At 45.7% G+C, this 27,203-nt stretch overlaps 1 protein-coding gene across 1 annotated transcript in view; it reads right to left on the bottom strand.

The window, feature by feature from the left end:
* The window catches only part of LOC102277465 (serine protease 55), a 38,093-nt gene extending 23,582 nt beyond the window's left edge, over window positions 1-14,511 (bottom strand). The window contains 4 exon segments of the mRNA XM_070374948.1: window positions 9,215-9,357; window positions 10,885-11,135; window positions 12,980-13,172; window positions 14,457-14,511. Coding sequence (XP_070231049.1) covers window positions 9,215-9,357; window positions 10,885-11,135; window positions 12,980-13,172; window positions 14,457-14,511 — 642 coding nt within the window.
* Between the last annotated feature and the right edge of the window lie 12,692 nt (window positions 14,512-27,203).

The following is a 27,203-nucleotide window of genomic DNA, read 5'->3' as shown; positions in this document are numbered from 1 at the left end:
CAGGTGGCCTTAGTGGTAATGAACCTGCCTGCCAGTGCAGGAGACGTAAGAGACTTGGGTTCAGTCCCTGGGTTGGAAAGATCCCCTGGAGGAGGCCATGGCAACCCACTCCAGTATTCTTGCCTGGAGAATCCCATGGACAGAGAAGCCTGGAGGGCTAGAGTTCACAGGGTCGCACAGAGTTGGACGTGACTCAAGTGACTTCCCATGCACACATTACACATACTACTTGTGTATTTAGGAAGCAGAGAGTCCTTTCTTCAGTTCAGTTCAGTCACTCAGTCGTGTCCGACTCTTTGTGACCCCATGAATCGCAGCACGCCAGGCCTCCCTGTCCATCACCAACTCCCGGAGTTCACTCAGACTCACGTCCATCGAGTCAGTGATGCCATCCAGCCATCTCATCCTCTGTCATCCCCTTCTCCTCCTGCCCCCAATCCCTCCCAGCATCAGAGTCTTTTCCAATGAGTCAACTCTTCGCATGAGGTGGCCAAAGTACTGGAGTTTCAGCTTTAGCATCATTCCTTCCAAAGAACACCCAGGGCTGATCTCCTTTAGAATGGACTAGTTGGATCTCCTTGCAGTCCAAGGGACTCTCAGGAGTCTTCTCCAACATCACAGTTCAAAAGCATCAATTCTCCGGCGCTCAGCTTTCTTCACAGTCCAACTCTCACATCCATACATGACCACAGGAAAAACCATAGCCTTGACTAGATGGACCTTTGTTGGCAAAGTAATGTCTCTGCTTTTGAATATGCTATCTAGGTTGGACATAACTTTCCTTCCAAGGAGTAAGCGTCTTTTAATTTCATGGCTGCAGTCACCATCTGCAGTGATTTTGGAGCCCCAAAAATAAAGTCTGACACTGTTTCCACTGTTTCCCCATCTATTTTCCATGAAGTGATGGGACCAGATGCCATGATCTTAGTTTTCTGAATGTTGAGCTTTAAGCCAACTTTTTCACTCTCCACTTTCACTTTCATCAAGAGGCTTTTGAGTTCCTCTTCACTTTCTGCCATAAGGGTGGTGTCATCTGCATATCTGAGGTTATTGATATTTCTCCCAGCAGTCTTGATTCCAGCTTGTGCTTCTTCCAGCCCAGCGTTTCTCATGATGTACTCTGCATAGAAGTTAAATAAGCAGGGTGACAATATACAGCCTTGACGTACTCCTTTCCTGTTTGGAACCAGTCTGTTGTTCCATGTCCAGTTTTAACTGTTGCTTCCTGACCTGCATACAGATTTCTCAAGAGGCAGGTCAGGTGGTCTCGTATTGCCATCTCTTTCAGAATTTTCCACAGTTTATTGTGATCCACACAGTCAAAGGCTTTGGCATAGTCAAGAAAGCAGAAATAGATGTTTTTCTGGAACTCTCTTGCTTTTTCCATGATCCAGCAGATGTTGGCCATTTGATCTCTGGTTCCTCTGCCCTTTCTAAAACCAGCTTGAACCTCTGGAAGTTCACAGTTCACATATTGCTGAAGCCTGGCTTGGAGAATTTTGAGCATTACTTTACTAGCATGTGAGATGAGTGCAATTGTGTGGGAGTTTGAACATTCTTTGGCATTGCCTTTCTTTGGGATTAGAATGAAAACTGACCTTTTCCAGTCCTGTGGCCACTGCTGAGTTTTCAAAATCTGTTGGCATATTGAGTGCAGCACTTTCACAGCATCATCTTTCAGGATTTGAAATAGCTCCACTGGAATTCCATCACCTCCACTAGCTTTGTTCATAGTGATGCTTTCTAAGGCCCACTTGACTTCACGTTCCAGGATGTCTGGCTGTAGGTGAGTGATCACACCATCGTGATTATCTGGGTCGTGAAGATCTTTTTTGTACAGTTCTTCTGTGTATTCTTGCCACCTCTTCTTAATATCTTCTGCTTCTGTTAGGTCCATACCATTTCTGTCCTTTATCAAGCCCATGTTTGCATGAAATTTTCTCTTGGTATCTCTAACTTTCTTGAAGAGATCTCTAGTCTTTCCCATTCTGTTGTTTTCCTCTATTTCTTTGCATATGCTATCTAGGTTGGTCATAACTTTCCTTCCAAGGAGTAAGTGTCTTTTAATTTCATGGCTGCAATTACCATTTGCAGTGATTTTGGAGCCCAAAAAGTAAGGTCTAACACTGTTTCCCCATCTATTTCCCATGAAGTGATGGGACCAGATGCCATGATCTTAGTTTTCTGAATGTTGAGTTTTAAGCCAACTTTTTCACTCTCCACTTTCACTTTCATCAAGAGGCTTTTTAGTTCCTCTTCACTTTCTGCCATAAGGGTGGTGTCATCTTCATATCTGAGGTTATTGATATTTCTCCCGGCAGTCTTGATTCCAGCTTGTGCTTCTTCCAGCCCAGCATTTCTCATGATGTACTCTGCATGCTGGAATTTCAGAGGGACATCTGTAAAGTCATGTTCTTTCATGCATAGAGCCTTCAATCTTTTTCTCTTTCTCTAGCAAAGGCAGGAAGGATTATCTCAGAGGAGGATCTGGCTTCAGCCAGCAAGGACCCAGGACTAATGACAGTCCACATTAATAGGAACTTTGTTTCGAGACTAACGCTGGAAGCCAGAGACTGGTCTGGTTAGAAACATACTGACCACAGAACCTCCTAAGTTCATTGCCATGTTAATTACATCACATGATCACTCCTGTCTGTTTTGGGCGAGAAGCACATGACCTGGCTTCCAGCCTGGCCCCACTACCTCAGGCAAATCACTTAAATTCTGAAATTTCTATTTTCTCAGAGAGAGTGAGACTTTCCCACACCCATTTTACAGGGTAGTTGGAGAGAATGAAATTATTGAATACGTGTGAAAGAGCTGTGAAATTATCACACGGCTTCGGATCCATTCAGATAGTGAAGAGGATGATTGATGATTACAATAACCACGTTTTCTCATCTGTGAAACAGATCCAATTAAACATTTTTTTTTACATGTCTTTCTGGCTCTAAAAGTCTAAAGCTCTATGGAGTGAAATAAGACTTTTATGCAAGTATCATGGGTGATGATGGGCTCATAACACCCTGGCAAGTAGCCCAGGATGGTGAAAATACTCTGTGTGGTGCCATCCATTGCGGTGCATGTCATTATATGTTTAATCACAGACTGGGCAATACCAAGAATGAATGCTAATACAAACCACGGGCTTTGGGTGATTGTGATGTGTCAGTGTGGGTTCATCAGTTATAACACAGATACCTCTCTGATGGGGATGCTGGGGAGATGATGCATGTGGGGAGGGGCAGGGGGTTAATGGAAAATCTCTATACCTTCCTCTCAATTTTGCTATGACCCTCAAACTGCTCAAAAAAAAATTTTTTTTTTAAAAAAGATCTTTAAAGAGAGTTTTGGGTTGGTTCGTTCATAATAGCTTATAGGAAAAGCCGAACAAATTCTTTGGCCAACCCAATAGCTGAGGTTGACCTCCAACTCAGCTTGGCAGCCCCGTGACCACATTGCCTGACAGCCCAGTTGGCTGCCAGCTCTTAACCACTGTCCACCACGGTCTCTCTCTTGGATGTCCCCTCTGCTAAGATTACCGTTATATTACAGGCAGTTTTCAGCTTCTTAGGAAGGTTCATCTCTTTGGCAGACATTTTTGTTGAGTATTTTCCATGCCAGGCACTGTTTGAGACACTGGCCAGCCATGAGTAAGACGCCATTTCCGCCGGGATTGAGGAGACGGACGAGAAAGCTACGCAGCACGGTGATGCCTGTTTCTCAGACGGCTGCTGGTCCTTCACAAAAACTACAGCGTAGCTAGCTGGGGACCTATTTGATTTTATATTTTGCGGCATTGTGCCACTCACTGATTTTTTTTTAAGTTGAATATTTTTAAATAGTGTAATTAATAGGGGATTACAAAGAGGAAACGTGCTGGAAAAGTAAACCACAAAATTCAGTTGATTCAATTTTAATTTGTATTTTAAGGATAGCATAATCTTGCTTGTTACTTTGGACATATTTCAATGTTTTCATAATCCAATTATAATTTCCCTTCATTATGTGATTACATTTTTTTTCAACTTTGCCAAGTTAAAAAGTGTGATTTTATTTTTAAGGGCAATTATTTTTAAACCCTAAGGGATTTTCTTTGGAGGGAATGATGCTGAAGCTGAAACTCCAGTACTTTGGCCACCTCATGCAAAGAGCTGACTCATTGGAAAAGACTCTGATGCTGGGAGGGATTGGGGGCAGGAGAAGAAGAGGACGACAGAGGATGAGATGGCTGGATGGCATCACTGACTCGATGGACGTGAGTCTGGGTGAACTCCGGGAGTTGGTGATGAACAGGGAGGCCTGGTGTGCTGCAATTCATGGGGTCGCAAAGAGTCGGACACGACTGAGCGACTGAACTGAACTGAACTGAACTGAAGGGATTTTCTTGTCTGGCTTATCTGGTTTTAAGTGATGATAATATTATATAATTTCAGAAAACTTTCCTTGCCCAGATCACTGTCAGCTGATTATCAGCAATAGAAAGCTTTCTAAACAGAGAACAAAACTTTTCACATCATGATTTTTTTTTTTAAAAAAAAGGCTTAAAATGATAATAGCACATTTATTTATAGCACTCAAGTTATAGAAGTTTAATTTTAGAAGCTTTCATTAAAGTACATTTTGATAAGGGATGGATTTAAGCAAAAAATCCTAAACTCCAGATGGTAGGCACAGAAAACATCATCTTGACGCTTGTGTTGCCATTGTTGGCTTTGGCCATTTGAATATTGGATGGTGATAAATCAAAGAGATTGAAAAGATAGGTGTGCATACTGATGGGACTTGAGTCTTATATTCTTGGGTGAACAGCAGGGGCAAAAGCCTGGGTCAACCCCTAGTCTCCCCGCATGGCCGCCCACCCCTGGTGACCTTGCTCTGCTTACCTCTCCACACTCACCCCGTAACCTCTGGCTTCTGAAATATTGAAAGTTCCCTGAACACACGATGCTGTTTCAAGCCTCTGTGACTTTCTCCCAGTTCTACTAAATGTTGTTTTCCTCCTTTTCTATTACTATTGGAATCCTTTATCTCTTACTGCAACATGAACTGGCTGCTCCCTAGGTCTGTGGCATGGCTAGGATCCAAGATTTTCTTTTAATCCTTGTTGCTGAGATGCAAGAGATGCAGGTTTGATCCCTGAGTCAAGAAGATCCCCTGGAGAAGGAAATGGCAATCTCTTCTAGTATTCCTACTGGGAAAATCCCATGGACAGAGGAGCCTGGTGGACTATAGTCCATGGGGTCAAAAAGAATTGGACATGACTGAGCATAGCACAGCACAGCAAACTGGGAAGAGTTGTCTTCTCTTTGTTATCTTATGTATAACTGTAGATTCACGTGCAGTTGAAAGAAACAATTTAGAGGGATCCGACATACCCTTTACAAGTTTCTCCCAATGAGACCATCTTGCAGAAATATGTATAATACAATAGCACCATCAGGGGTATTAACACTGATACAGTCAATATATAGAACTTGTCCATCAACCAAAGGATCCCCCATGCTGCCCTTTTAAGGCCATCTCCACTTCCACTTCCTTCCAGCCCTAAACTCTCCTTAAATCCTGGCAACCACTAACCCATCTCCCTTTCTTTAGTTTTATCGTTTCAGGAGTGTTACGTAAACGGAGTCACACCGTGTGGGACCTTTGGGGTCAGCTTGTTGCACACAGCACAAATCTCTGGGCACATCCATGTCATTACTGTGTCACTAGTTTGATAGATTGCTTCTGTCCCAGCTGAGTGGTATTGCATGGCACAGACGCACCACGGCATATTCAGTTATCCATGTCTTGTAGGGTGTTTGCTTCCAATTTCAGGCTCTGATGAGTGGATCTGCTATAAGCACCCCTGCATGGTTTTTTATGTGAACACAAGCCTTCATTTCTCTGGAGTAAATGCCCAGGAATGGCATTTGCTGGGTTATAAGGCAAGAACACCTTCAGTTTTTTAAAAACTACAAAATTGGTTTTCAGAGTGATTAAATTATTTTAAACCTCACCCCATCCCCCACTCCCACCCCAGCAATGTATTCATGATCCAGTTTCTCTGCGTTCTTGTCAGCATCTGGTGTTACTATTTTTTTTTTTAAATTTTAACCATTCTGAGGTGTGTAGTAGTTTTAATTTGCATTTTCTGATTGTAGTTCAATTTGCATTTTCTTGATGACGAATGCCATTGAACATCTATTTTATTTGCCATCTGTATATCCTCATCAACAAAATGTCTGTTCTTGTCTTTTGCCCATTTTTGCACTGGACAGTTTGTCTTTCTGCTTTTGAGTTTGAGAGTGCTTTATATTTCTAAGCATAGTTCCTTTGTTGGCTACTACCTCCCAATCAATTGCTTGTAATTTCATCCTCTTAATTTTAATTTATTATATATATATATATTATTTGAGTATAATTGCTTTACGATGTTGTGTTAGTCTCTGCTGTACAATGAAGTGAATCAGCTATAGGTATATATATATCCCCTCTCTCATTCCCTTTTTTAAAAATTATTTTTATTTGACTTCACCGGGTCTTAGTTGAAGCATGTGGGATCTAATTCCCCAACCAGGGATCGAACCCAGGCTCCTGGCGTTGGGAGCATGGAGTCTTAGCCACTGGACCACCAGGGAAGTTCCTTCCTCATCCTCTTAATATGGTCTTTTCAAATTTTGATGAGGTCCAGTTGATCAATTTTTCTTCTTATGAGTTATGTTTTGGTGTTACGCTATGTCCCAAAGATTTATTTTGTCCTAAAAAATTTGTATAGTTTTATATTTAAGTGCATGATTCATTTCATGTTTTAATTGAATTTACTCCAGGAATTCATAGTTCTCAATTTTTCAAAAAAAATACTATTTTAGAGCAAGCTGCTTGGCTTTGTTTTTAATTTTTAGACATTTATTTGCTTAGATCTTAATTGCCCCATGAGGGATCTTTTGTTGGGCACGCAAACTCTTAGCTGTTGTGGCATGTGGGATCTAGTTCCCTGACCGGGGACTGAACCCAGGCTCCCTGCATTGGGAGTACAGAGTCTTAGCCGCTGGACTACCCGGGAAGTCCTCCCAAAAGGTTCTTTACTCAGATTTTTAGTTCTATTTTTCCTTATCTTGTGTGCTTTAATAAATGGAATCCACGTGTATTAATGAAACTCTCTATTCTATTACAGATAACGTCTTGAGCATTAGGTTATGGGATTCTGGTTCTCATATGAATCACCTGTTTTAACAGGCTTCTTATGAAACTGGAGTGTGGGAAGCCAACTCCTTTCCATTAACTTGGGGTAGAAGTCAAGACCCCCCACTCAGGCCAGCAACAACACTAAGGGAAGGAACAGGAGTGTGACTGCTGCTGGGTGGGAGCCCAAGTTCCTCAGGTGGCTTCCACGGACACTGAGGGGGACCGAGGATGGTTCGTTATGACTAGATAGTAAAGTCTTGCCTTTCCATTCAGCCTCCTCTGACACCACCATGGTGGGCAGAAGTGGGGAGGGCGAGGGTGTCTGCTAGACCTTGCTTGCTGGGGTAGGAGTGCTATGGGGGTTTTTCCTGGTATATTGCTGGAATAGAAGGATTATTGTTAAATAGTTTCTGCCTTGCTAGATTGTCCTTTCTTTTTCTCCAAAGAGAGGAAGTTTTTCTTGTTTTGTTTTGTTAGTTTGTATCTATGACCATTGGCATTTTCCCCCAGGTAGTCCATGGGGTCGCTAAGAGTCAGACATGACTGAGTGACTTCACTTTGACTTTTCACTTTTATGCATTGGAGAAGGAAATGGCAACCCACTCCAGTGTTCTTGCCTGGAGAATCCCAGGGACGGGGCAGCCTGGTGGGCTGCCGTCTATGGGATCGCACAAAGTCGCACATGACTGAAGAGACTTACAGCAGCAGCAGCAGCAGCAGTCCTAGGAAATACAGTGCCCTTAAGTACTGTGATCCAGGCTGGGAGGTAAGAGGCGTAAAGAAAATCCAGGGAATTCACTGCTGTATCATGCCTTAAGTAGTAGGATATTTGTTTCCAATTTCATCTTCTCTCTCCCTTTCAGAGCCTTTACTTTTGTTTCACAGTGTAATGTCCAGGGCTTTCAGCTGTATTTAGAGAGAGGGATCAAGAGAAAGGTGTCTACTTCATCTTGTCCAGAACTAGAAGTTGCAATTATCTTGTTTTGTTTTGAAATGTTTTAAATTGTCCAGGATATGGGAAAAACACAAGGCTTGTGTGACACTGGTTCCATCTCTCTCTGTGGTCCCCACAATGTTCACCACAGAGGGGGCACCTTCTGAGATGCCATTGCTGCTGGAGTCCACTCTTTCCTTCCTCACAGCCTTTGCACGAGACAGCCTTTTCGTCACTCGTAGAGCATCTAACATCCACACTTACAGTTTCACACCAGTGACCAGATCTGCTGCCCAGCTGATGAGCAGGACTAAGGGGGCTCCTCAAGTGAGCACTCCCAAGATGAATCTCTCCCATCCTTACAACCAGAGGAAGTTAGTTTATGAGGGTTTTCCCTCTATTTCTTTTCTAGTACCAATCAAAACTGTTTTTAAATGTTGTGTCCATTTTATTAAAGAGAAACTAAGGCACCAGACTTTTGTTCAGTGGAAGCTGCATACATCATCCGATATGTTATGGTAGTTTACCCAACTGCCTGCCCAGGACACAGTGGGCTCAGGAACCCGTGTCTCACCAGTGGTTTAGAACCTGGGACTTCCCTGGTGGTACAGTGGTTGAGAATCCACCTTCCAATGCAGAGGATGTGGGTTCCATCCCTGGTTGGGTAACTAAGATCCGGAGTCTCGAGTACTGAGCTTGCATGCCACAACTAGAGAGAAACCCAAGTGTCACAACCAAGATCTGACCCAGACAAAAAAAAAAGGAAAGAAAAAAAGTTTGGATCTCAGGGCTCAGTGCACTCAACAGAGGTAGCTAAAATTAATGAAGGAAAAGAATTTCTTGTATGGATTTCAAATCTTCCTCACCTTTTTTTTTTTTAACAAGTCTGAGATGGAAAAAGTCTTGAGGCCCTACCTGGAGAAGGCCAGAAATATTTATTCAGGGTTGCTGCTTACTGACTCACAGGACCTGACACTAAGTATTCCTGAATCCAGGTCCCCCTTCTCACAACTAAGCCCGATTCCTGCACTTTCCCCAAACTCTTACTGTCTGCTTCCCATGGACAGAGGGTGCCTTTGCACTGTACCACCCCAGGTACCCCCAAGTTACCTGGCAAGAATCGTAGCTCTCATTCTCATATCCAGCACACAGCATGTTTTTGGTAAGTTTGGGAAATTCCTTAAAACACTTATCCCAGTTCATTATGGTCATGGGTGCTTTCAGCAGCTCAGTTTCCATAGGCTGGTTGAGACCTGAACCATGGAGAAGGCCCATTACAATGGTCACTGGACTCCAGCCCCAGTGCTGCTAATGCAACCGAGTGGGCCCCAGGCCATCCTGCCCAGCATCCCACCAGCCACCCATCCACCCTTTTTTCACATTTTCACAGAACCTCATTCTCCACATCCTTCTAGTAATCCCTTGCAATTTACTCATTCCACCGGCCCAGGCTCTTCTAAACAAGTCCCCATCTATTTAAATTTTTCATTCCTCCCATTCAAAATCCTATTCCTGCCTCCAGGAAGACTTCCACCTTGGCTCCAGCAACCCCACCGATTTGACTTCTTAGAACTGGCTGTTGATCAGTTCTTACAGAATCCCACCTCTTCAAGCCATGTTTGCCTATCCCCCTCTATTATGTGAGTACGGCACTTCTGACGCAGTGCCACTGAAACTGGGTTTGCGCTCTCAGTGAGAAACTCTCAGGTCCCCCAGACAAAGGTAGGGTAGGTTGGTTGAGAGTCTTTTTTGTTTTCTAATTTAATGACTTTTCAATTGAAGGATAATTGCTTTACAAAATTTTGTTGTTTTCTGTCAGTGGTTGACAGGCTGGACAAGGGGTTTGCCAAGGCCCTTCCTGGACTGCCAGCTTCCAGGAATTTGTCTGGATTTGTCTCCATCTCATTAACTCTAACCACAAGGAGATTTCAAAGGTCTTATTCTTATTGCATATTCTTAATTTTGCAGGAACCCACCTGCCTCTTCCTCACTTCTAAATTTTGAGTCATGTCTGAAGCCCTCAATCAGTGTTAACACCAATTACCCTCCAGTCACTAAATTCCTGAAATACCTACCGTGTTTCAGACCCCAACTTGTTGCAAAGCGTCCCCCAAGGACCTGTAGTCTTGTTCAGGCCTGAGCTAGTGCTGTGCCGTTCCCACCCCTCCCACACCTATGTTATTGAGTTTTCTTTGGGGACAGTTCAGTGGGGGCTTTCATGATCCCTTTGTACCCTGGTCCAGCTCCTCCAGGAGGAGAGGCCAAGTGACAATGTATTGACAAGTAGCAAGAACAGATTCATTTCTAAGAATGGATGGGCAACCCTCCAGGACCATCAAAAGTCTAGGCCAGGGCAGGTGTCTTGAATGCCTGAAGGAATCAGGTGGAAAGCATACACGCGTGAATCAGGGAGATGAGAGAGGACAGAGCAGGGAGCCCCTGGCAAGCTGGAGGTTTGCATTCAGTGAAGCCAACAGGATGGTTGTGCGCTGGCTTGCAAGGGAGGACCACACCCAGGGATGGCCCACACCTGGCATCCGAGCGCTGGGCCTTGGCGGGGGTTGGGGGCTGTTTCCTTGGTAACTTGGAAGAGGCTGAGATCAGGCCTCCCTGGGTTTCTAGTGTTCAGGGATTAGCTCTGAGGCAAGCCCTCCCCGCCCCCGCTTCCTCAGCTCGCTCTCTCTTTCGCCTTCTCCTCTAGGTTTACTGGCCCATCCTCAGATGCCAGTGATGCGGCTCTTACCCTGGCTGCACCCAGGAGATGCTGAGCTGTGACGTACCGGATTTGACCTGCCCCCATCCTGCCACCCAGCAATTGTGCCACTGGGAGAGGCCGGGCTGCATGGGCAGGCAGATGGGTTCTTTCAGCTCGTTGAACGTGATGGGATTGTCCAGCATCAGCAGAGCGATGTCATTGTCCATGCTGACTCTTTGAAAGTCCTTGTGACGAATGATGGTTGTGACTCCCTTTATCTCCAGGGATGGGCTGGTTAGGCTATTGGTTCCCAGCACGACTCTCAGATCGGTGGGCCTGGTGGAGGTGGAGAACCAGAGAGGAAGGAAAGTCACAGGGGGCCCAGAATCTGCTACGGCTAAGACTTAAACCCCACATGGTCCTACTAGCCTTCTGGACTTGTCCTACTGGGGCTGTTGCTCAGAGGGTGTGAGCATTTGTAAAAGGTAGAGAAGGAAGGTGAAACAGCCCGTGTGGGACCACCAGCCGCCTTGGTGCTCCAGCATCATCCCAGAGACCCGAATGAGACAGTCCTGCCTCACTGGGCAAAGGCAGGACTTAGCTTTGCCCCTCAAGCACCTGCCCAAAGAGCCCACAAAAGACCACTTAGCACAGATCGACACTGGCATACACAAACCAGCCCTCAGATAGGTAAAGGGTTATCATATCAACCTGTCTACCAGCAATTTAGAGAGTCGGATTTTGTTTGTTTGCAGCATACACAACTGACCAAAGTTAAATATTCAGAATATATAAAGAGATTCTATACATAAAAAACTGTCAAACTCGAACAGTCATTATAGGAGAGAAAATATACCAATCAACTTGAAAATATCAATGTAGCAGTAGTAAGAAAAATACAAATTATGACCACAAAGATAATAGTCTTTCACACCCATCAGAAAAGCAAAAATTAAAAGTTCTGAAAAAGTAGCAAGTATCGGTGATGAATTTAACACTTATATACCACTGGGGGAAATTTAAATTGGTGCAACCACTTTGAAAAATCATTTGGTGTCTTCTAATAAACTTGAAGATGTACAGCCCTATGATTCTACAACTTATCTCTTAGAAATAAACTCTTGTACACATATATAGAAGGCCCATGCAAGAATCAAGAATGGAATTTAATCTAGACTTGCCATTGATGGGGCTTCCCAGGTGGCCTAGTGGTAAAGAACTCACCTGCCAATGCAAGAGACATAAGAGACTCACGTTTGATACCTGGGTTGAGATGACCTCCTGGAGGAGGGCATGGCAACCCACTTCAGTATTCTTGCCTGGAGAATCCCATGGACAGAGGAGTCTGGCGGCTACTGTCCTTAGGGCCACAAAGAGATATGACTGAAGCAACTTAGCATGCAAGACGCACTGCCACTGATGAAGCAGAAAGACTCTTCAGGAATCTCCTTCCAGGCAGAATGGCCAGGAATTTTCCAATCCCTAAGCATCCCATGAGAGCAGATGCAGCCAGTTTCCTTGGTTACCCCAGGGTGAAACTTGCCCTGTGGTTTTGATTAACCTTTTAAAGGTCATCTTTCGATGTATCTTCAATCTTTCATGAGATGGTGGAGCAGAAAAGTACAAGTGCTAGAAGTGGATTTAAATGCTATTTCTTGTCTGCTGGATGTGTACCTTGGGTGAATCACCCAGCCTTACTGGGCTTCAGCTTCCTGCTCTATAAGATAAAGATGTTCATTTTAGCTGCCCTAGGGTTGTTGTAAGATCGAAGGAGTGAAAAGGGAGCAATTCATTCTGCCTTCCTTGGGGTTGGTGTATATGGTTAAATCAGTTAATGCACATGGTTTCTTAGAACATGATTTGTAATCACTAAATCCTCTGTTTTCCACCAGTCTCCTGGAATGCAGAGAAAACTCTACACAGGGCAGGGAAGTCAGGTGTCAGATGGCCCAGGAACCGAGACCTCCAGAATTTGGAGAACTTCCACCTAAAAGGACTTGAATGTCACAGGAGAGGTGGACAGACCAATCCCCAGGGTGGAAGGCAGTAGGTGGTGGCCATTCATTTCTGATTCGGGATGCAGCAACTCCAGAACTCCCCTCAGCAATCAGGCTTGGCTGAGTGTGGGGTGCCCTGGGGGCGCGCACTGTCAGAAGAAATGGGATGAACTTGGTACTTACGGTAACTGCTCAGGGTAAAAGCAGTGAGCCGCCGTGATGATCCACCACTCGTTGAGGATGGCGCCACCACAGAAATGTTCATTTCTTGCCTGAATACTCACCTGCCATGGAAACTCACCCACCCCAGCCTCTATCCCTCCTGTGATTCTGGAATACTGAGCTCCTCTTGCAAACATGGGTCTTTCACCACATTCTGGTAGAATGAGAGAAAGGAAGGCAAAAGATGCAACACTTAGTCAATGCCTATAGGAGAGCCATAAGTAGCTATCATTATACCCATTCTAGAGATGGGGAAACTGAGGCTGGCCCAGTGAAGCACCTTAGAAACACAAGTAAGCCAACAGAGGCTTCACATTTGTTTCCCAGAGCCTGGGACATGGTCAAAAGTGTTGGCTCTGTCTCCCTTCCAAATAAGCAACTCACTTTACTGTGCTAGTTTCTGCTTTCATCCAGGAGAAATCAGAGAGAATACCTGCCCAGACCAACCTGTAGTGCTTGGCAGAATAATACCTCCCTCTAAAAAGATGTCCATGTCCTAATGGACCATGATTTGGAACTCGTGAATATGTTGCCTTATGAAGCAAAGGGGACTTTGAAGGTGGAATGAAAATTGCTAATCATCTGATCTTAAAATGGGGAGATTGTCTTGGATAATCTGAGTAAGCCCACTGTAGTCACACTGGCCCCTAAGGGTGGTGGAGGACAGCAGGAGAGAGATGTGACTATAGGAGAAAGGCATGGAGAGGTACAATATCACTGGCTTTGAAGATGAAGGAAGGGGCCACAAGCCAAGGGATACTGATGACCTCCAGAAGTCAGAAAACCCCAGTTAATACACTCCCTCTAAAGCTTCCAGTAGAAACACAGTCCTGCTGACACCCTGATCTTAGACCAGTGAGGCCCACGTGGAAGTCCTACAGAACTGTAAGATAAAGCATTTGTGGGATTTCCCAGGCATTCCCAATGCAGGGGGATTGGGGTTCAATCCCTGGTCGGGAAACTAGCTCCCACATACCACAACTAAGAGTTCTCAAGCTACAACTTGGGGCTGGCACAAGACAAGGAGCAAGGGAAGTTGTTTTCCAGGAAGAGTGTGTGGGATATCAGAAGCCACTGCTCTTGTGAGCTGGCCTCTTAGTGGCCATTAACTTATTTGAGAGCTGCTCCTTGGGCTTCCCAGGTGGCTCAGTGGTAAAGAATCTGCCTGAAATGCAGGAGACTCAGGATTGATCCCTGTATAGGGAAGATCCCCTAGAGAAGGAAATGGCAACCCATTCCAGTATTCTTGCCTGGAGAATCCCATGGACAGAGGAGCCTGGTGGGCTACAGTCCAGGGGATCGCAGAGTCAGACACGACTGAGGGACCAAAGAACAATAAGAGCTGTCCCTTTGTCCCTTGGGCTCCTGGCAGGATGGAAGGGAGGGACCCAGCCCCACTTGCAGAGTCATTCAGGCCCCCAGGCAGGTGTCCACATACCAAGGTGTGCATCCCTGGCCTGGGACATGAGCAGCAAAAGGGACCACAGGAACATGGCCCAGGGCGTGGCAGTTGGCCTGGAGGTGATGGAGGCCAGGGCTGAGGGAAATGATGCTGTCAAGGCCTCCCGGTCAGAGCCACCCCTCCAGTGATGTCACAATGGGCAGTGGGTCAGAGAACTCAGGCCAAGTCACGTGGGCTTCTCTTCTGGCCACTCTGCTTCTGAGATGAGCCTCATTCTAGATGCCTCCTTGCCTGAGCTTCCCTTCCTGACGTGGGCACAGCCCTCTCTTCACGCGTCCTTGGAGGGGGTGGTGGGTGGCCCGTCACACCCAGCATTTTTTAAGGCTCAGCAGCCTCCCCTTCCACAGTGACTGTGAGCAGAAGGCCTGCACCAGGGGCTGCCAGGCTGCACCCTTGGAAACAGGAGTCATTCAGGAAGGTGCCCAGGGAGACCCTGAGGTCTGTGTCGCCCAAACCCTGGGCAGTCCAGGTGCCCACGGAGTTCTCCACTCAGGCTCCTTGACCTGGGCCACCAGCACGGACCACGGGCTGGGTTCAGAGGCCCCAGCCTGCCCCACACTCAGCCCAGCAGGCAGCAGTCCCCCTTCCCACTCTCTCTGGCTTTATTCCATGTGGCCCCCAAACCTCCAGACAGGCCCCTATCCATTTCCAAGGATGGAAAGGTCAGACTCACAGGTGGAAGTGCCCAGCCCAAGCCTTTGCTCATGTTATTGGCTCAGCTGTATGATCTGGACCTTACTTTATTTTTTTTGACACTTTCAGTACACTGGACTTGGATGGACTCTATCCAGGCACCCTCAGTAGCACTTTCCTGACCACTGGCCAGGCCTGATGTTTAGACGTGAATCATGTGCTAATTCAGGTCCCAAAGTGACCTCTGGTCATTTTCTAGACTTGCTGTGTCTACCCTGGGTTTTCCTCTCTGAAGAAGAGGAATACTGATGCTCAGACAGTAAAGTTGCTGTGAAGCTGTATAAACTATTATGTGTGCGTGTGTGCTAAGTCATTTCAATTGTGTGTGATTCTTTGCGACGCTATAGACCATAGCCTGCTGGGCTCTTCTGTCCATGGGATTCTCCAGGCAAGAATATTGGAGTCGGTTGCCATTTCCTTCTCCAGGGGATCTTCCTGACCCAGGGATTGAACTCGCGTCTCTTATGTTTCCTGCATCGGCAGGCAGTTTCTTTACCACTAGTGCCACATAAACTATGATCACTTGTCAAAAATAAATAAATAAATTGTAACTAGAAGGTAAAATCATCATGTTGTCATTAAATAGAAGAAACATTTTAATAAATGAAAACTCATTAAAAAAGTTGTTGTGAATCTTCAGATGAAATCATACGCCTTGGGTGGGGCACCTCTTTACTACACCAAGGCTGTGGCCCCAGCTACTCTGGGAGGAGAAATACCAGGACATGGGGCTTGCTCCTCCTCCAGGATCAGGGCCCTCTGTGAGCAGCTGCTCTACAGAATCCAGGAGTCCATGCTGAAGGGAGGGCGGGGCCTGTAATGTGGCTCTTTCCCCACCTGTGCTGAATAACACGTGCTAACTCGTCTACCTTGGCCTTGAACGAGGGCTAAGCCTTTGTTTCCTGGCACATGGATAAAGATTCCCAAAGCACACTGGGTCACTGGCTTGGGTCTGGCTCTGCGTCTTCCATCTGCTCTTCTTTTGGACTCAGAGCTCCCCCTCTGCAACCCCCAACCCTGTACCCGCTACCCGCCTCCTGATTGCTCTGGTCCTGGAGGAAGGTGTGGAGGGAGGTGGAGCCTGGGCCCCCCATCTGCTGGGAGACTGGAGGACCATGGCCGTCTCTCTGCTGGGAGGCCGGATGGGCACACCTGCCCTAAACTGAGCCCTATCTATTGCGAAACCCTCAATCTCTGCCCAGCAGTTTTTGGCCAAGCTTCTTCACAACACCAATGGCTCCCACCACATCTGAGTCAGTGGAGAGAGTGACCAGTGGGGCCAGAGATGCCGTGCACAGCTGCTACCCCAGAAGCCACCATTCCTGTAGACTCTGATGAGAATGTCTTCCCCTGGAATTGGGCAAACATGGCCTGCCCCATGCGTATGGAGAGAAACTTAGGAATGTAAGGGATCTGTAGAAATCCCAAGAGGAACGCAGGTACTTGCTGACATGGGCTGCCTGGTGGCCGCTCCAGAGTTGGTGCAAAGGCCTCACCAACATCCAGTAAAGACAATGGTCAGATGCCTTGGGGGATGTATTTGGTCTCCTCTTGTGTTCACACAGGGCTTCCCTGGTGGCTCAATGGTAAAGAACCTGCCTGCCAATGCAAGAGACAAGAGTTCAATCTCTGGGTCAGGAAGATCCCCTGGAGAAGGAAATGGCAACCCACTCCAGAATTCTTGCCTGGAGAACCCCATGGACAGAGGAGTCTAGTGGGTCACAGTCCATGGGGTCACGAAGAGTCGGACACGACTGCGCACACACACTACACACGTTCATGAAGGGACGGGCTGCTCCTGGAAGGTGTCCTCCTACTTATATTATGCTGCATTATTTAAGAAGCGGTCTGTGTGGATTCCAGAGTCAGATCAGATCAGTCGCTCAGTCATGTCCGACTCTTTGCGACCCCATGAATCGCAGCATGCCAGGCCTCCCTGTCCATCACCAACTCCCGGAGTTCACCCAGACTCACGTCCATCGAGTCAGTGATGCCATCCAGCCATCTCATCCTCTGTCGTCCCCTTCTCCTCCTGCCCCAATCCCTCCCAGCATCAGAGTCTTTTCCAATGAAAAGACTAACCTCGAATCCTGTTTCCAACATCACACATCAATATTTTTAAAAAAATAGTGATGGCATTCATGCTTTAAGTCAACCTTGTGCAAGTTGCATTTTTATTTTTATTTATTTGTTGTGGCTGTGCGGGCTCTTCGTTGCTGCTCGAGGACTTTCTCTAGTGGTGGTACGTGGGGGCAGCTCTCTAGTTGTGGTGAGAGGATTTATTTGACCCATGGCATGTGGGATCTTAGTTTCCTGACTAGGGGTTGAACCTCCATCCCCTGCCTTGAAAGGTGGATTTTTAACCACTGGATCACCAGGAAAGTCCCTGATGTCACACTTCTCTAAAGGGCCTTGTGCTGTGCTTAAGTTGCTCAGTTGTGTCCGACTCTGTGATCCCATGGACTGTAGCCCGCCAGGCTCCTCTGTCCATGGGATTCTCCAGGTAAGAATACTGGAGTGGGTTGCCATTTCCTTCTCCAGGGGATCTTCCCGACCCAAGGATGGAACCCAGGCCTCCACATTGCAGGCAGATTCTTTGCCATCTGAGCCACCAAGGAAGCCCCTAAAGGGCCTTAGACAAGCTGCTATCCTCTCAGAGTTTCCCTTATCTCTACACAGGGGACATTACAACTATCGGAGTCAATATGAGGATTAGCTGGGGTCACAGTGTATCTTCGCTTTGGCTGCTACAACAGCATTGCTCAAGAACTGGGATATTGGAGTACATGAAGAAAAAATCTCTTGTTCTCACGAATGTTATAGTCTAGTAGAAGAGACTACCTCAGATGATCATAAGTGCTATGGAAAAAATTAAAGCAGGGAGAGGGCATAGGAAGTATGGTTGGAGAAAATCGCAGGTGTTGTTTTTATATTTTTATTTTTAATTTACTTGGCTGCATCAGGTCTTAGTTGTAGCTTGCAGGATCTTAGTTAAGGCATGTGGGATCTTGTTCCCTGACCAGGGATCGAAGCTGGCCCCCTGCACTGGAAACGTGCAGTCTTAGCCACTGCACCATCATGAAGTTCCACAGGGGCTGTTTTCAGTAGAGTGAGAGGGAAGTCTCCTGGACAGGGTGACAGAAGAGACCAGAAGGAAAGAGGGAGCAAGGTTTGTAGATAATTGGGGACCCTCGAAGGTAACAAGGAAACTTGTGATATTTTGATATAAGAAGAAATATACGTTGTGATCTTTATTCAGACTTTTGACCAGAGCTCCTAAACCCTTTTTAATTTCCTAAGTGATCAGAACAATAGGAACATCTTTGTTTTAGTATTTGCTTTATTTTTTTCCCCCGGCTTCTAAAACAGCTCTAAAGTGATAAAGGTGAAAAGACCATCCTTTGTTATTCATAATAGGCCCCTTTCAGCCCTACCTGAGTTTGCGTTAATGAGGTGATTATTTTTCTGTAAGTTTGTTTTACTCATTGATCTATCATCATTAACCAATAATTTCTCAATAAATATTTAAGTCAGATCAGATCAGTCGCTCAGTCGTGTCCGACTCTTTGCGACCCCATGAATCGCAGCACGCAGAGCCTCCCTGTCCATTACCAACTCCTGGAGTTCACTCAGACTCACATCCATTGAGTCGGTGATGCCATCCAGCCATCTCATCCTCTGTTGTCCCCTTCTCCTCCTGCCCCAATCCCTCCCAGCATCAGAGTCTTTTCCAATGAGTCAACTCTTCGCATGAGGTGGCCAAAGTACTGGAGTTTCAGCTTTAGCATCAGTCCTTCCAAAGTAATCCCAGGGCTGATCTCCTTCAGAATGGACTGGTTGGATCTCCTTGCAGTCCAAGGGACTCTCAAGAGTCTTCTCCAACACCACAGTTCAAAAGCATCAATTCTTTGGCGCTCAGCCTTCTTCACAGTCCAACTCTCACATCCATACATGACCACAGGAAAAACCATAGCCTTGACTAGACGAACCTTTGTTGGCAAAGTAATGTCTCTGCTTTTGAATATGCTATCTAGCTTGGTCATAACTTTCCTTCCAAGGAGTAAGCGTCTTTTAATTTCATGGCTGCAGTCACCATCTGTAGTGATTTTGGAGCCCAGAAAAATAAAGTCTGACACTGTTTCCACTGTTTCCCCATCTATTTCCCATGAAGTGGTGGGACCGGATGCCATGATCTTCGTTTTCTGAATGTTGAGCTTTCAGCCAACTTTTTCACTCTCCACTTTCACTTTCATCAAGAGGCTTTTGAGTTCCTCTTCACTTTCTGCCATAAGGGTGGTGTCATCTGCATATCTGAGATTATTGATATTTCTCCCGGCAATCTTGATTCCCGTTTGTGTTTCTTCCAGTCCAGCGTTTCTCATGATGTACTCTGCATATAAGTTAAATAAACAGGGTGACAACATACAGCCTTGATGTAGTCCTTTTCCTATTTGGAACCAGTCTGTTGTTCCATGTCCAGTTCTAACTGTTGCTTCCTGACCTGCATACAGATTTCTCAAGAGGCAGGTCAGGTGGTCTGGTATTGACATCTCTTTCAGAATTTTCCACAGTTTATTGTGATCCACACAGTCAAAGGCTTTGGCATAGTCAAGAAAGCAGAAATAGATGTTTTTCTGGAACTCTCTTGCTTTTTCCATGATCCAGCAGATGTTGGCAATTTGATCTCTGGTTCCTCTGCCTTTTCTAAAACCAGCTTGAACATCAGGAAGTTCGTGGTTCACATATTGCTGAAGCCTGGCTTGGAGAATTTTGAGCATTATTTTACTAGCGTGTGAGATGAGTGCAATTGTGTGGGAGTTTGAACATTCTTTGGCATTGCCTTTCTTTGGGATTGGAATGAAAACTGACCTTTTCCAGTCCTGTGGCCACTGCTGAGTTTTCCAAATTTGCTGGCATATTGAGTGCAGCACTTTCACAGCATCATCTTTCAGGATTTGGAATAGCTCAACTGGAATTCCATCACCTCCACTAGCTTTGTTCGTAGTGATGCTTTCTAAGGCCCACTGAACTTCACATTCCAGGATGTCTGGCTCTAGGTGAGTGATCACACCATCGCAATTATCTGGGTCATGAAGATCTTTTTTGTATAGTTCTTCTGTGTATTCTTGCCATCTCTTCTTAATATCTTATGCTTCTGTTAGGTCCATACCATTTCTGTCCTTTATCGAGCTCATCTTTGCATGAAATGTTCCTTTGGTATCTCTGATTTTCTTGAAGAGATCCCTAGTCTTTCCCATTCTGTTGTTTTCCTCTATTTCTTTGCATTGATCGCTGAGGAAGGCTTTCTTATCTCTTGCTATTCTTTGGAACTCTGCATTCAGATGTTTATATCTTTCCTTTTCTCCTTTTCTCTTCTCTTCTTTTCACAGCTATTAGTAAGGCCTCCCCAGACAGCCATTTTGCTTTTTTGCATTTCTTTTCCATGGGAATGGTCTTGATCCCTGTCTCCTGTACAATGTCACGAACCTCTTTCCATAGTTCATCAGGCACTCTATCAGATCTAGGCCCTTAAATCTATTTCTCACTTCCACTGTATAATCATAAGGGATTTGATTTAGGTCATACCTGAATGGTCTAGTGGTTTTCCCTACTTTCTTCAATTTAAGTCTGAATTTGGCAATAAGGAGTTCATGGTCTGAGCCACAGTCAGCTCCTGGTCTTGTTTTTGCTGACTGTATAGAGCTTCTCCATCTTTGGCTGCAAAGAATATAATCAATCTGATTTTGGTGTTGACTATCTGGTGTGTCCATGTATAGAGTCTTCTCTTGTGTTGTTGGAAGAGGGTGTTTGTTATGACCAGTGCATTTTCTTGGCAAAACTCTATTAGTCTTTGCCCTGCTTCATTCCATATTCCAAGGCCAAATTTGCCTGTTACTCCAGGTGTTTCTTGACTTCCTACTTTTGCATTCCAGTCCCCTATAATGAAAAGGACATCTTTTTTGGGTGTTAGTTCTAAAAGGTCTTGTAGGTCTTCATAGAACCGTTCAACTTCAGCTTCTTCAGCGTTACTCGTTGGGGCATAGACTTGGATTATTGTGATATTGAATGGTTTGCCTTGGAAACAAACAGACATCATTCTTTCGTTTTTGAGATTGCATCCAAGTACTGCATTTCAGACTCTTTTGTTGACCATGATGGCCACTCCATTTCTTCTAAGGGATTCCTGCCCGCAGTAGTAGATATAATGGTCATCTGAGTTGAATTCACCCATTCCAGTCCATTTCAGTTCGCTGATTCCTAGAATGTGGACATTCACTCTTGCCATTTCTTGTTTGACCACTTTCAATTTGCCTTGATTCATGGACCTGACATTCCAGGTTCCTATGCAATATTGCTCTTTACAGCATCGGACCTTGCTTCTATCACCAGTCACATCCACAGCTGGGTATTGTTTTTGCTTTGGCTCCATCCCTTCATTCTTTCTGGAGTTATTTCTCCACTGATCTCCAGTAGCATATTGGGCACCTACTCACCTGGGGAGTTTCTCTTTCAGTATCCTATCATTTTGCCTTTTCATACTGTTCATGGGGTTCTCAAGGCAAGAATATTGAAATGGTTTGCCATTCCCTTCTCCAGTGGGCCACATTCTGTCAAATCTCTCCACCGTGACCCGCCCGTCTTGGGTTGCCCCACGGACATGGCTTAGTTTCATTGAGTTAGACAAGGCTGTGGTCCTAGTGTGATTAGATTGACTAGTTTTCTGTGAGTATGGTTTCAGTGTGTTTGCCCTCTGATGCCCTCTTGCAACACTTACCGTCTTACTTGGGTTTCTCTTACCTTGGGCATGGGAGACTAGCTTATATTACTCAGCCATTAAAAAGAATACATTTGAATCAGTTCTAATGAGGTGGATGAAACTGGAGCCTATTATACAGAGTGAAGTAAGCCAGAAAGAAAAACACCAGTACAGTATACTAATGCATGTATATGGAATTTAGAAAGATGGTAAAGATAACCCTGTATGCGAGACAGCAAAAGAGACACAGATGTATAGAACAGTCTTATGGACTCTGTGGGAGAGGGAGAGGGTGGGATGATTTGGGAGAATGGCATTGAAACATGTATATTATTATATGTGAAACGAATCGCCAGTCCAGGTTCGATGCATGAGACAGGGTGCTCGGGGCTGGTGCACTGGGATGACCCAGAGGGATAGGATGGAGAGGGAGGTGGGAGGGGGGTTCAGGATGGGGAACACGTGTACACCCGTGGTGGATTCATGTTGATGTATGGCAAAACCAATACAATATTGTAAAGTAATTAGCCTCCAATTAAAATAAATACATTTATATTAAAAAAAAAGAGAGACTGGCTTACTAAAATGAGCATCAAACTCTTGTAATAGTGGTTACAACTCGGTATGAACCAATGATGTGCTGTGCTTAGTCGCTCAGTCGTGTCCGACTTTGTGACCAGGCTCCTCTGTTCATGGGGATTCTCCAGGCAAAAATACTGGAGAGGGTTGCCATGCCCTCCTGCAGAGGATCTTCCCAACCCAGGGATCGAACCCAAGTCTCCCGCACTGTAGGCGGATTCTTTACTCTCTGCACCAGCAGGGAAGCCCATGAACCGATGATACACGGTACATGTTGCATTTAGTATCTACTTTCACTGCTTACATGTCACAGCTTACGCTGAGGTATTTAAAAAGAAATTTCAAACTATGTTTACATTTCCCCTAAAGCCATAAAGTGGGTTCAAATGCACTTTTATTGCATCAGTTAGGTGACTTTTCAAAAGCCCCCAAGGATGGGGGCTGGTTGCCAGGCAGACCAGCCCCCTGGTTAGAGGTTTGGAACTTTCAACCCCAGCCCCGGACTTTTAGGGAGGGGAGAGGGGCTGGGGGTTGAGTTAATCACCAATAGCCAATGATGTAACCAATCATGCCTGTGTCAGGAAGCCACCATGAAAACCCTAACTGAAGGGATTCAAACAGTGTCTGGGTTGTGAGCATATGGAGGTGCTGGGAGGGCATGGCAGCTCTTCACCCCTCTCCAGCACTGACTCAGGCATCTCTCCCATGTGGCTGTTCCTGAGTTGTACCTTTTAATAAGTTGATAATCATAAGTAAAGCACTTTCTTGAATTCTGTGAGCAATTCTAGCAAATTATCAAACCTGAGGAGGGGGTCATGGGAATCTGATTTGTAGCCAGTCGGTTGGAAGTAGAGGTGACAAGAGGTGAACCTGAGAAAAAAATTCAGAACCCAGAAGGTGAGAGCTACATTTTATTCCGTGGGGATTTTTAGTACTTCAGGCCCAGGAGGCAGCATCTCAAGTAACCTGAGAGAACTGCTCTGAGGAGATGAGGGGGGAGCCAGGATATAATAGTTTTGTAACAAAGGGAGGTAGTCTGAACATCAAAAGGTGGATGCTAATTAAAGATAAAGGACAGAAATGGTATGGACCTAACAGAAGCAGAAGATATTAAGAAGAGGTGGCAAGAATACACAGAAGAACTGTACAAAAAAGATCTTCAAGACCAAGATAATGATGATGGTGTGATCACTCACCTAGAGCCAGACATCCTGGAATGTGAAGTCAAGTGGGCCTTAGAAAGCATCACTATAAACAAAGCTAGTGGAGGTGATGGAATTCCAGTTGAGCTATTTCAAATTCTGAAAGATGATGCCGTGAAAGTGCTGCATTCAGTATGCCAGCAAATTTGGAAAACTCAGCAGTGGCCACAGGACTGGAAAAGGTCAGTTTTCATTCCAATCCCAAAGAAAGACAGTGCCAAAGAATGCTTAAACTACTGCACAATTATACTTATCTCACATGCTAGTCGGAGAAGGCAATGGCACCCCACCCAGTACTCTTGCCTGGAAAATCCCATGGATGGAGGAGCCTTGTGGGCTGCAGTCCACAGGGTCGCTAAGAGTCGGACACGACTGAGCAACTTCCCTTTCACTTTTCACTTTCATGCACTGGAGAAGGAAATGGCAACCCACTCCAGTGTTCTTGCCTGGAGAATCCCAGGAACCGGTGAGCCTGGTGGGCTTCCGTCTATGGGGTCGCACAGAGTCGGACACGACTGAAGTGACTTAGCAGCAGCAGCAGCAGCACGTGCTAATAAAGTAATGCTCAAAATTCTCTAAGCCAGGCTTCAGCAATACGTGAACTGTGAACTTCCAGAGGTTCAAGCTGGTTTTAGAAAAGGGAGAGGAACCAGAGATCAAATTCCCAACATCTGCTGGATCATGGAAAAAAGCAAGAGAGTTCCAGAAAAACATCTATTTCTGCTTTCTTGAGTATGCCAAAGCCTTTGCCTGTGTGGATCACAATAAACTGTGGAAAATTCTGAAAGAGATGAGAATACCAGACCACCTGATCTGCTTCTTGAGAAACCTATATGCATGTCAGGAAGCAACAGTTAGAAGTGGACATGGAACAACAGACTGGTTCCAAATAGGAAAAGGAGTACGTCAAGGCTGTATACTGTCACCCTGCTTATTTAACTTCTATGCAGAGTACATCATGAGAAACGCTGGGCTGGAAGAAGCACAAGCTGGAATCAAGATTGCCGGGAGAAATATTAATAACCTCAGATATGCAGATGATACCACCCTTATGGCAGAAAGTGAAGAGGAACTCAAAAGCCTCTTGATGAAAGTGAAAGTGGAGAGTGAAAAAGTTGGCTTAAAGCTCAACATTCAGAAAACTAAGATGATGGCATCTGGTCCCCTCACTTCATGGGAAATAGATGGGGAAACAGTGGAAACAGTGTCAGACTTTATTTTTCTGGGCTCCAAAATCACTGCAGATGGTGACTGCAGCCATGAAATTAAAAGACGCTTGCTCCTTGGAAGGAAAGTTATGACCAACCTAGACAGCATATTCAAAAGCAGAGACATTACTTTGCCAACAAAGGTTTGTCTAGTCAAAGCTATGGTTTTTCCTGTGGTCATGTATGGATGTGAGAGTTGGACTGTAAAGAAAGCTGAGGGCAGGAGAACTGATGTTTTTGAACTGTGGTGTTGGAGAAGACTCTTGAGAGTCCCTTGGATTGCAAGGAGATCCAACCAGTCCATTCTAAAGGAGATCAGTCCTGGGTGTTCTTTGGAAGGAATGATGCTAAAGCTGAAACTCCAGTACTTTGGCCACCTCATGTGAAGAGCTGACTCATTGGAAAAGGCTCTGATGCTGGGAGGGATTGGGGGCAGGAGGAGAAGGGGACGACAGAGGATGAGATGGCTGGATGGCATCACTGACTCAATGGACGTGAGTTTGAGTGAACTCTGGGAGTTGGTGATGGACAGGGAGGTCCAGAGTGCTGCAATTCATGGGGTCGCAAAGAGTCAAACACGATTGAGTTAAAGATAACCAGGTATCTCAAATTAAGGAATTTGGCACTTTTCTATATGGAAGATGCAAGAGTCTGGGCTCACTGTAATCACTCATTTCATATGCATCTCACCTACCTGGGGCTAGTATCCTGTGTTTTCTTATCCTAGATTTCCTCAGGGCTCACTGTAGAGAGTGGCTGCAGCCTAATGGTTACTAGATGGCAGATAATCTTTTCCTTCCTGAGTTACCTCAAGGTTCACCAGCTCACCTTAGTCGGCTGTGGTTGCAGTCACTAATAACTGTGACATCCTTTGTTTACTGATACGGCCGGGAAAATTCCATTCTCACAACTTAGACTTGCAACTGGCATCTGAGGCGGGGGTGGTCTTGTGGGGTTGAGTCTCGCACCTGTGGGGTCTGCACTGACTCCAAGTACTATCTGAATTGAGATAAACTGTATAGAATTTGTCCCTCATGCCTGGCTTTTTTTTTTTCTGTGTAAAAACTTTAGCTAAAGAATAAGTTTAATCAGCGAAGTGAGAACTTGCAGAAACAAAGGAAAATAGTCAAAGGAGATAAAATAATAATAATGTAGCAATTAAGCAAAGTCAAGGACCTCTCGTTCCTCCTCAAGGACTATGGATGATATGCTGAACAATCTCCTGTGAGCTGTTGTATAGAAATTGAAACCCCCACCATGGGGAGAAGTTAACTACTGATGACCAGACTGTAGCCATGACAGAAGCTGCCACAGTTCTGAGAACTGGCCTTAGGGAAATGGGAGCAAACTGACCCTAGGACTAAAGAGTAACTGTGCGTAAAAACAATCAAGATAATGCTGGTCAGACCTCTGATGGCCAATTTCAAGATGACTATCAGAGTTGACTGTGCTGTTTCTGCATGTAGCCCCCTCCTTCTGACTATAAAATCTCTTGCCCCCAGTGGTCTTGTGTGCATGTGTAGGGCGAGGGGAAGGTCAGCCTTTGGACAGATGTCTACCCTCTCCCCAGGTTGCCAGCCTCCAAAATAAAGCAAACTTTCCTTTCCGCCTACCTGGCCCCTTTATTGGCTTTTGAGCGGTGAGCAGCTAGACCTGGGTTTGGTCACAATAGCAGGCTTTGGGATCCGCTTCCAGAGAATATGAAAACTCACCCAAAGACCCAGAGCCTTTTAATGCTCAAGCAGACACTAGAACACACGCCTCCTCAAGAGACTCACAGTCATGGATGGGGGAGTGGGTGCAGACAAGTGTGCCTGAGATGGTGTCCCCCTAGTCCCTGCTGCAGAGAGAAGGCAGACGGGCAGGGAGCCGGCTGTGTGGACGCTCCTGAGCCTGGCTGCCCTGCGGCCCCTGCTTCCTCCTGACCCCAGGCTTACTGTGACGTCACCCAGGACCAGCCCTGCCATGCGTTTGTGATGGCCGCCACCGAAGCAGCCACGGCTGGCATTTTGTCAGCTTTGGCTCGGGGCCCAGGTTGGAAAATTCTGGACTGGAATGAAAAGAAAATGCTCCAGCTTCTAATTCCACTGCTCATGGCACTCAAGGGACGTGCCCAGGAAACTTCAGGTTTGTGCCAGGCTGAGCCAGAGCAGAGGGTGGGCGGATGCCTGCACCCTCTTACCTGGCTCCTGTAGAGCTGATTTAGAGGCCAGAGGGGGTGCAGAGTTGGAGCAAATGGCTCAGGAAATTAGGAGATTACAGCAGATGAATCAAAGTAGATGGA

This window comes from Bos mutus, chromosome 8 (genome assembly GCF_027580195.1).
Source record: "Bos mutus isolate GX-2022 chromosome 8, NWIPB_WYAK_1.1, whole genome shotgun sequence".
NCBI lineage: Eukaryota > Metazoa > Chordata > Mammalia > Artiodactyla > Bovidae > Bos > Bos mutus.
The sequence above is the reverse complement of the archived record's forward strand: the minus strand, read 5'-3'. Positions and strand labels throughout refer to the sequence as shown.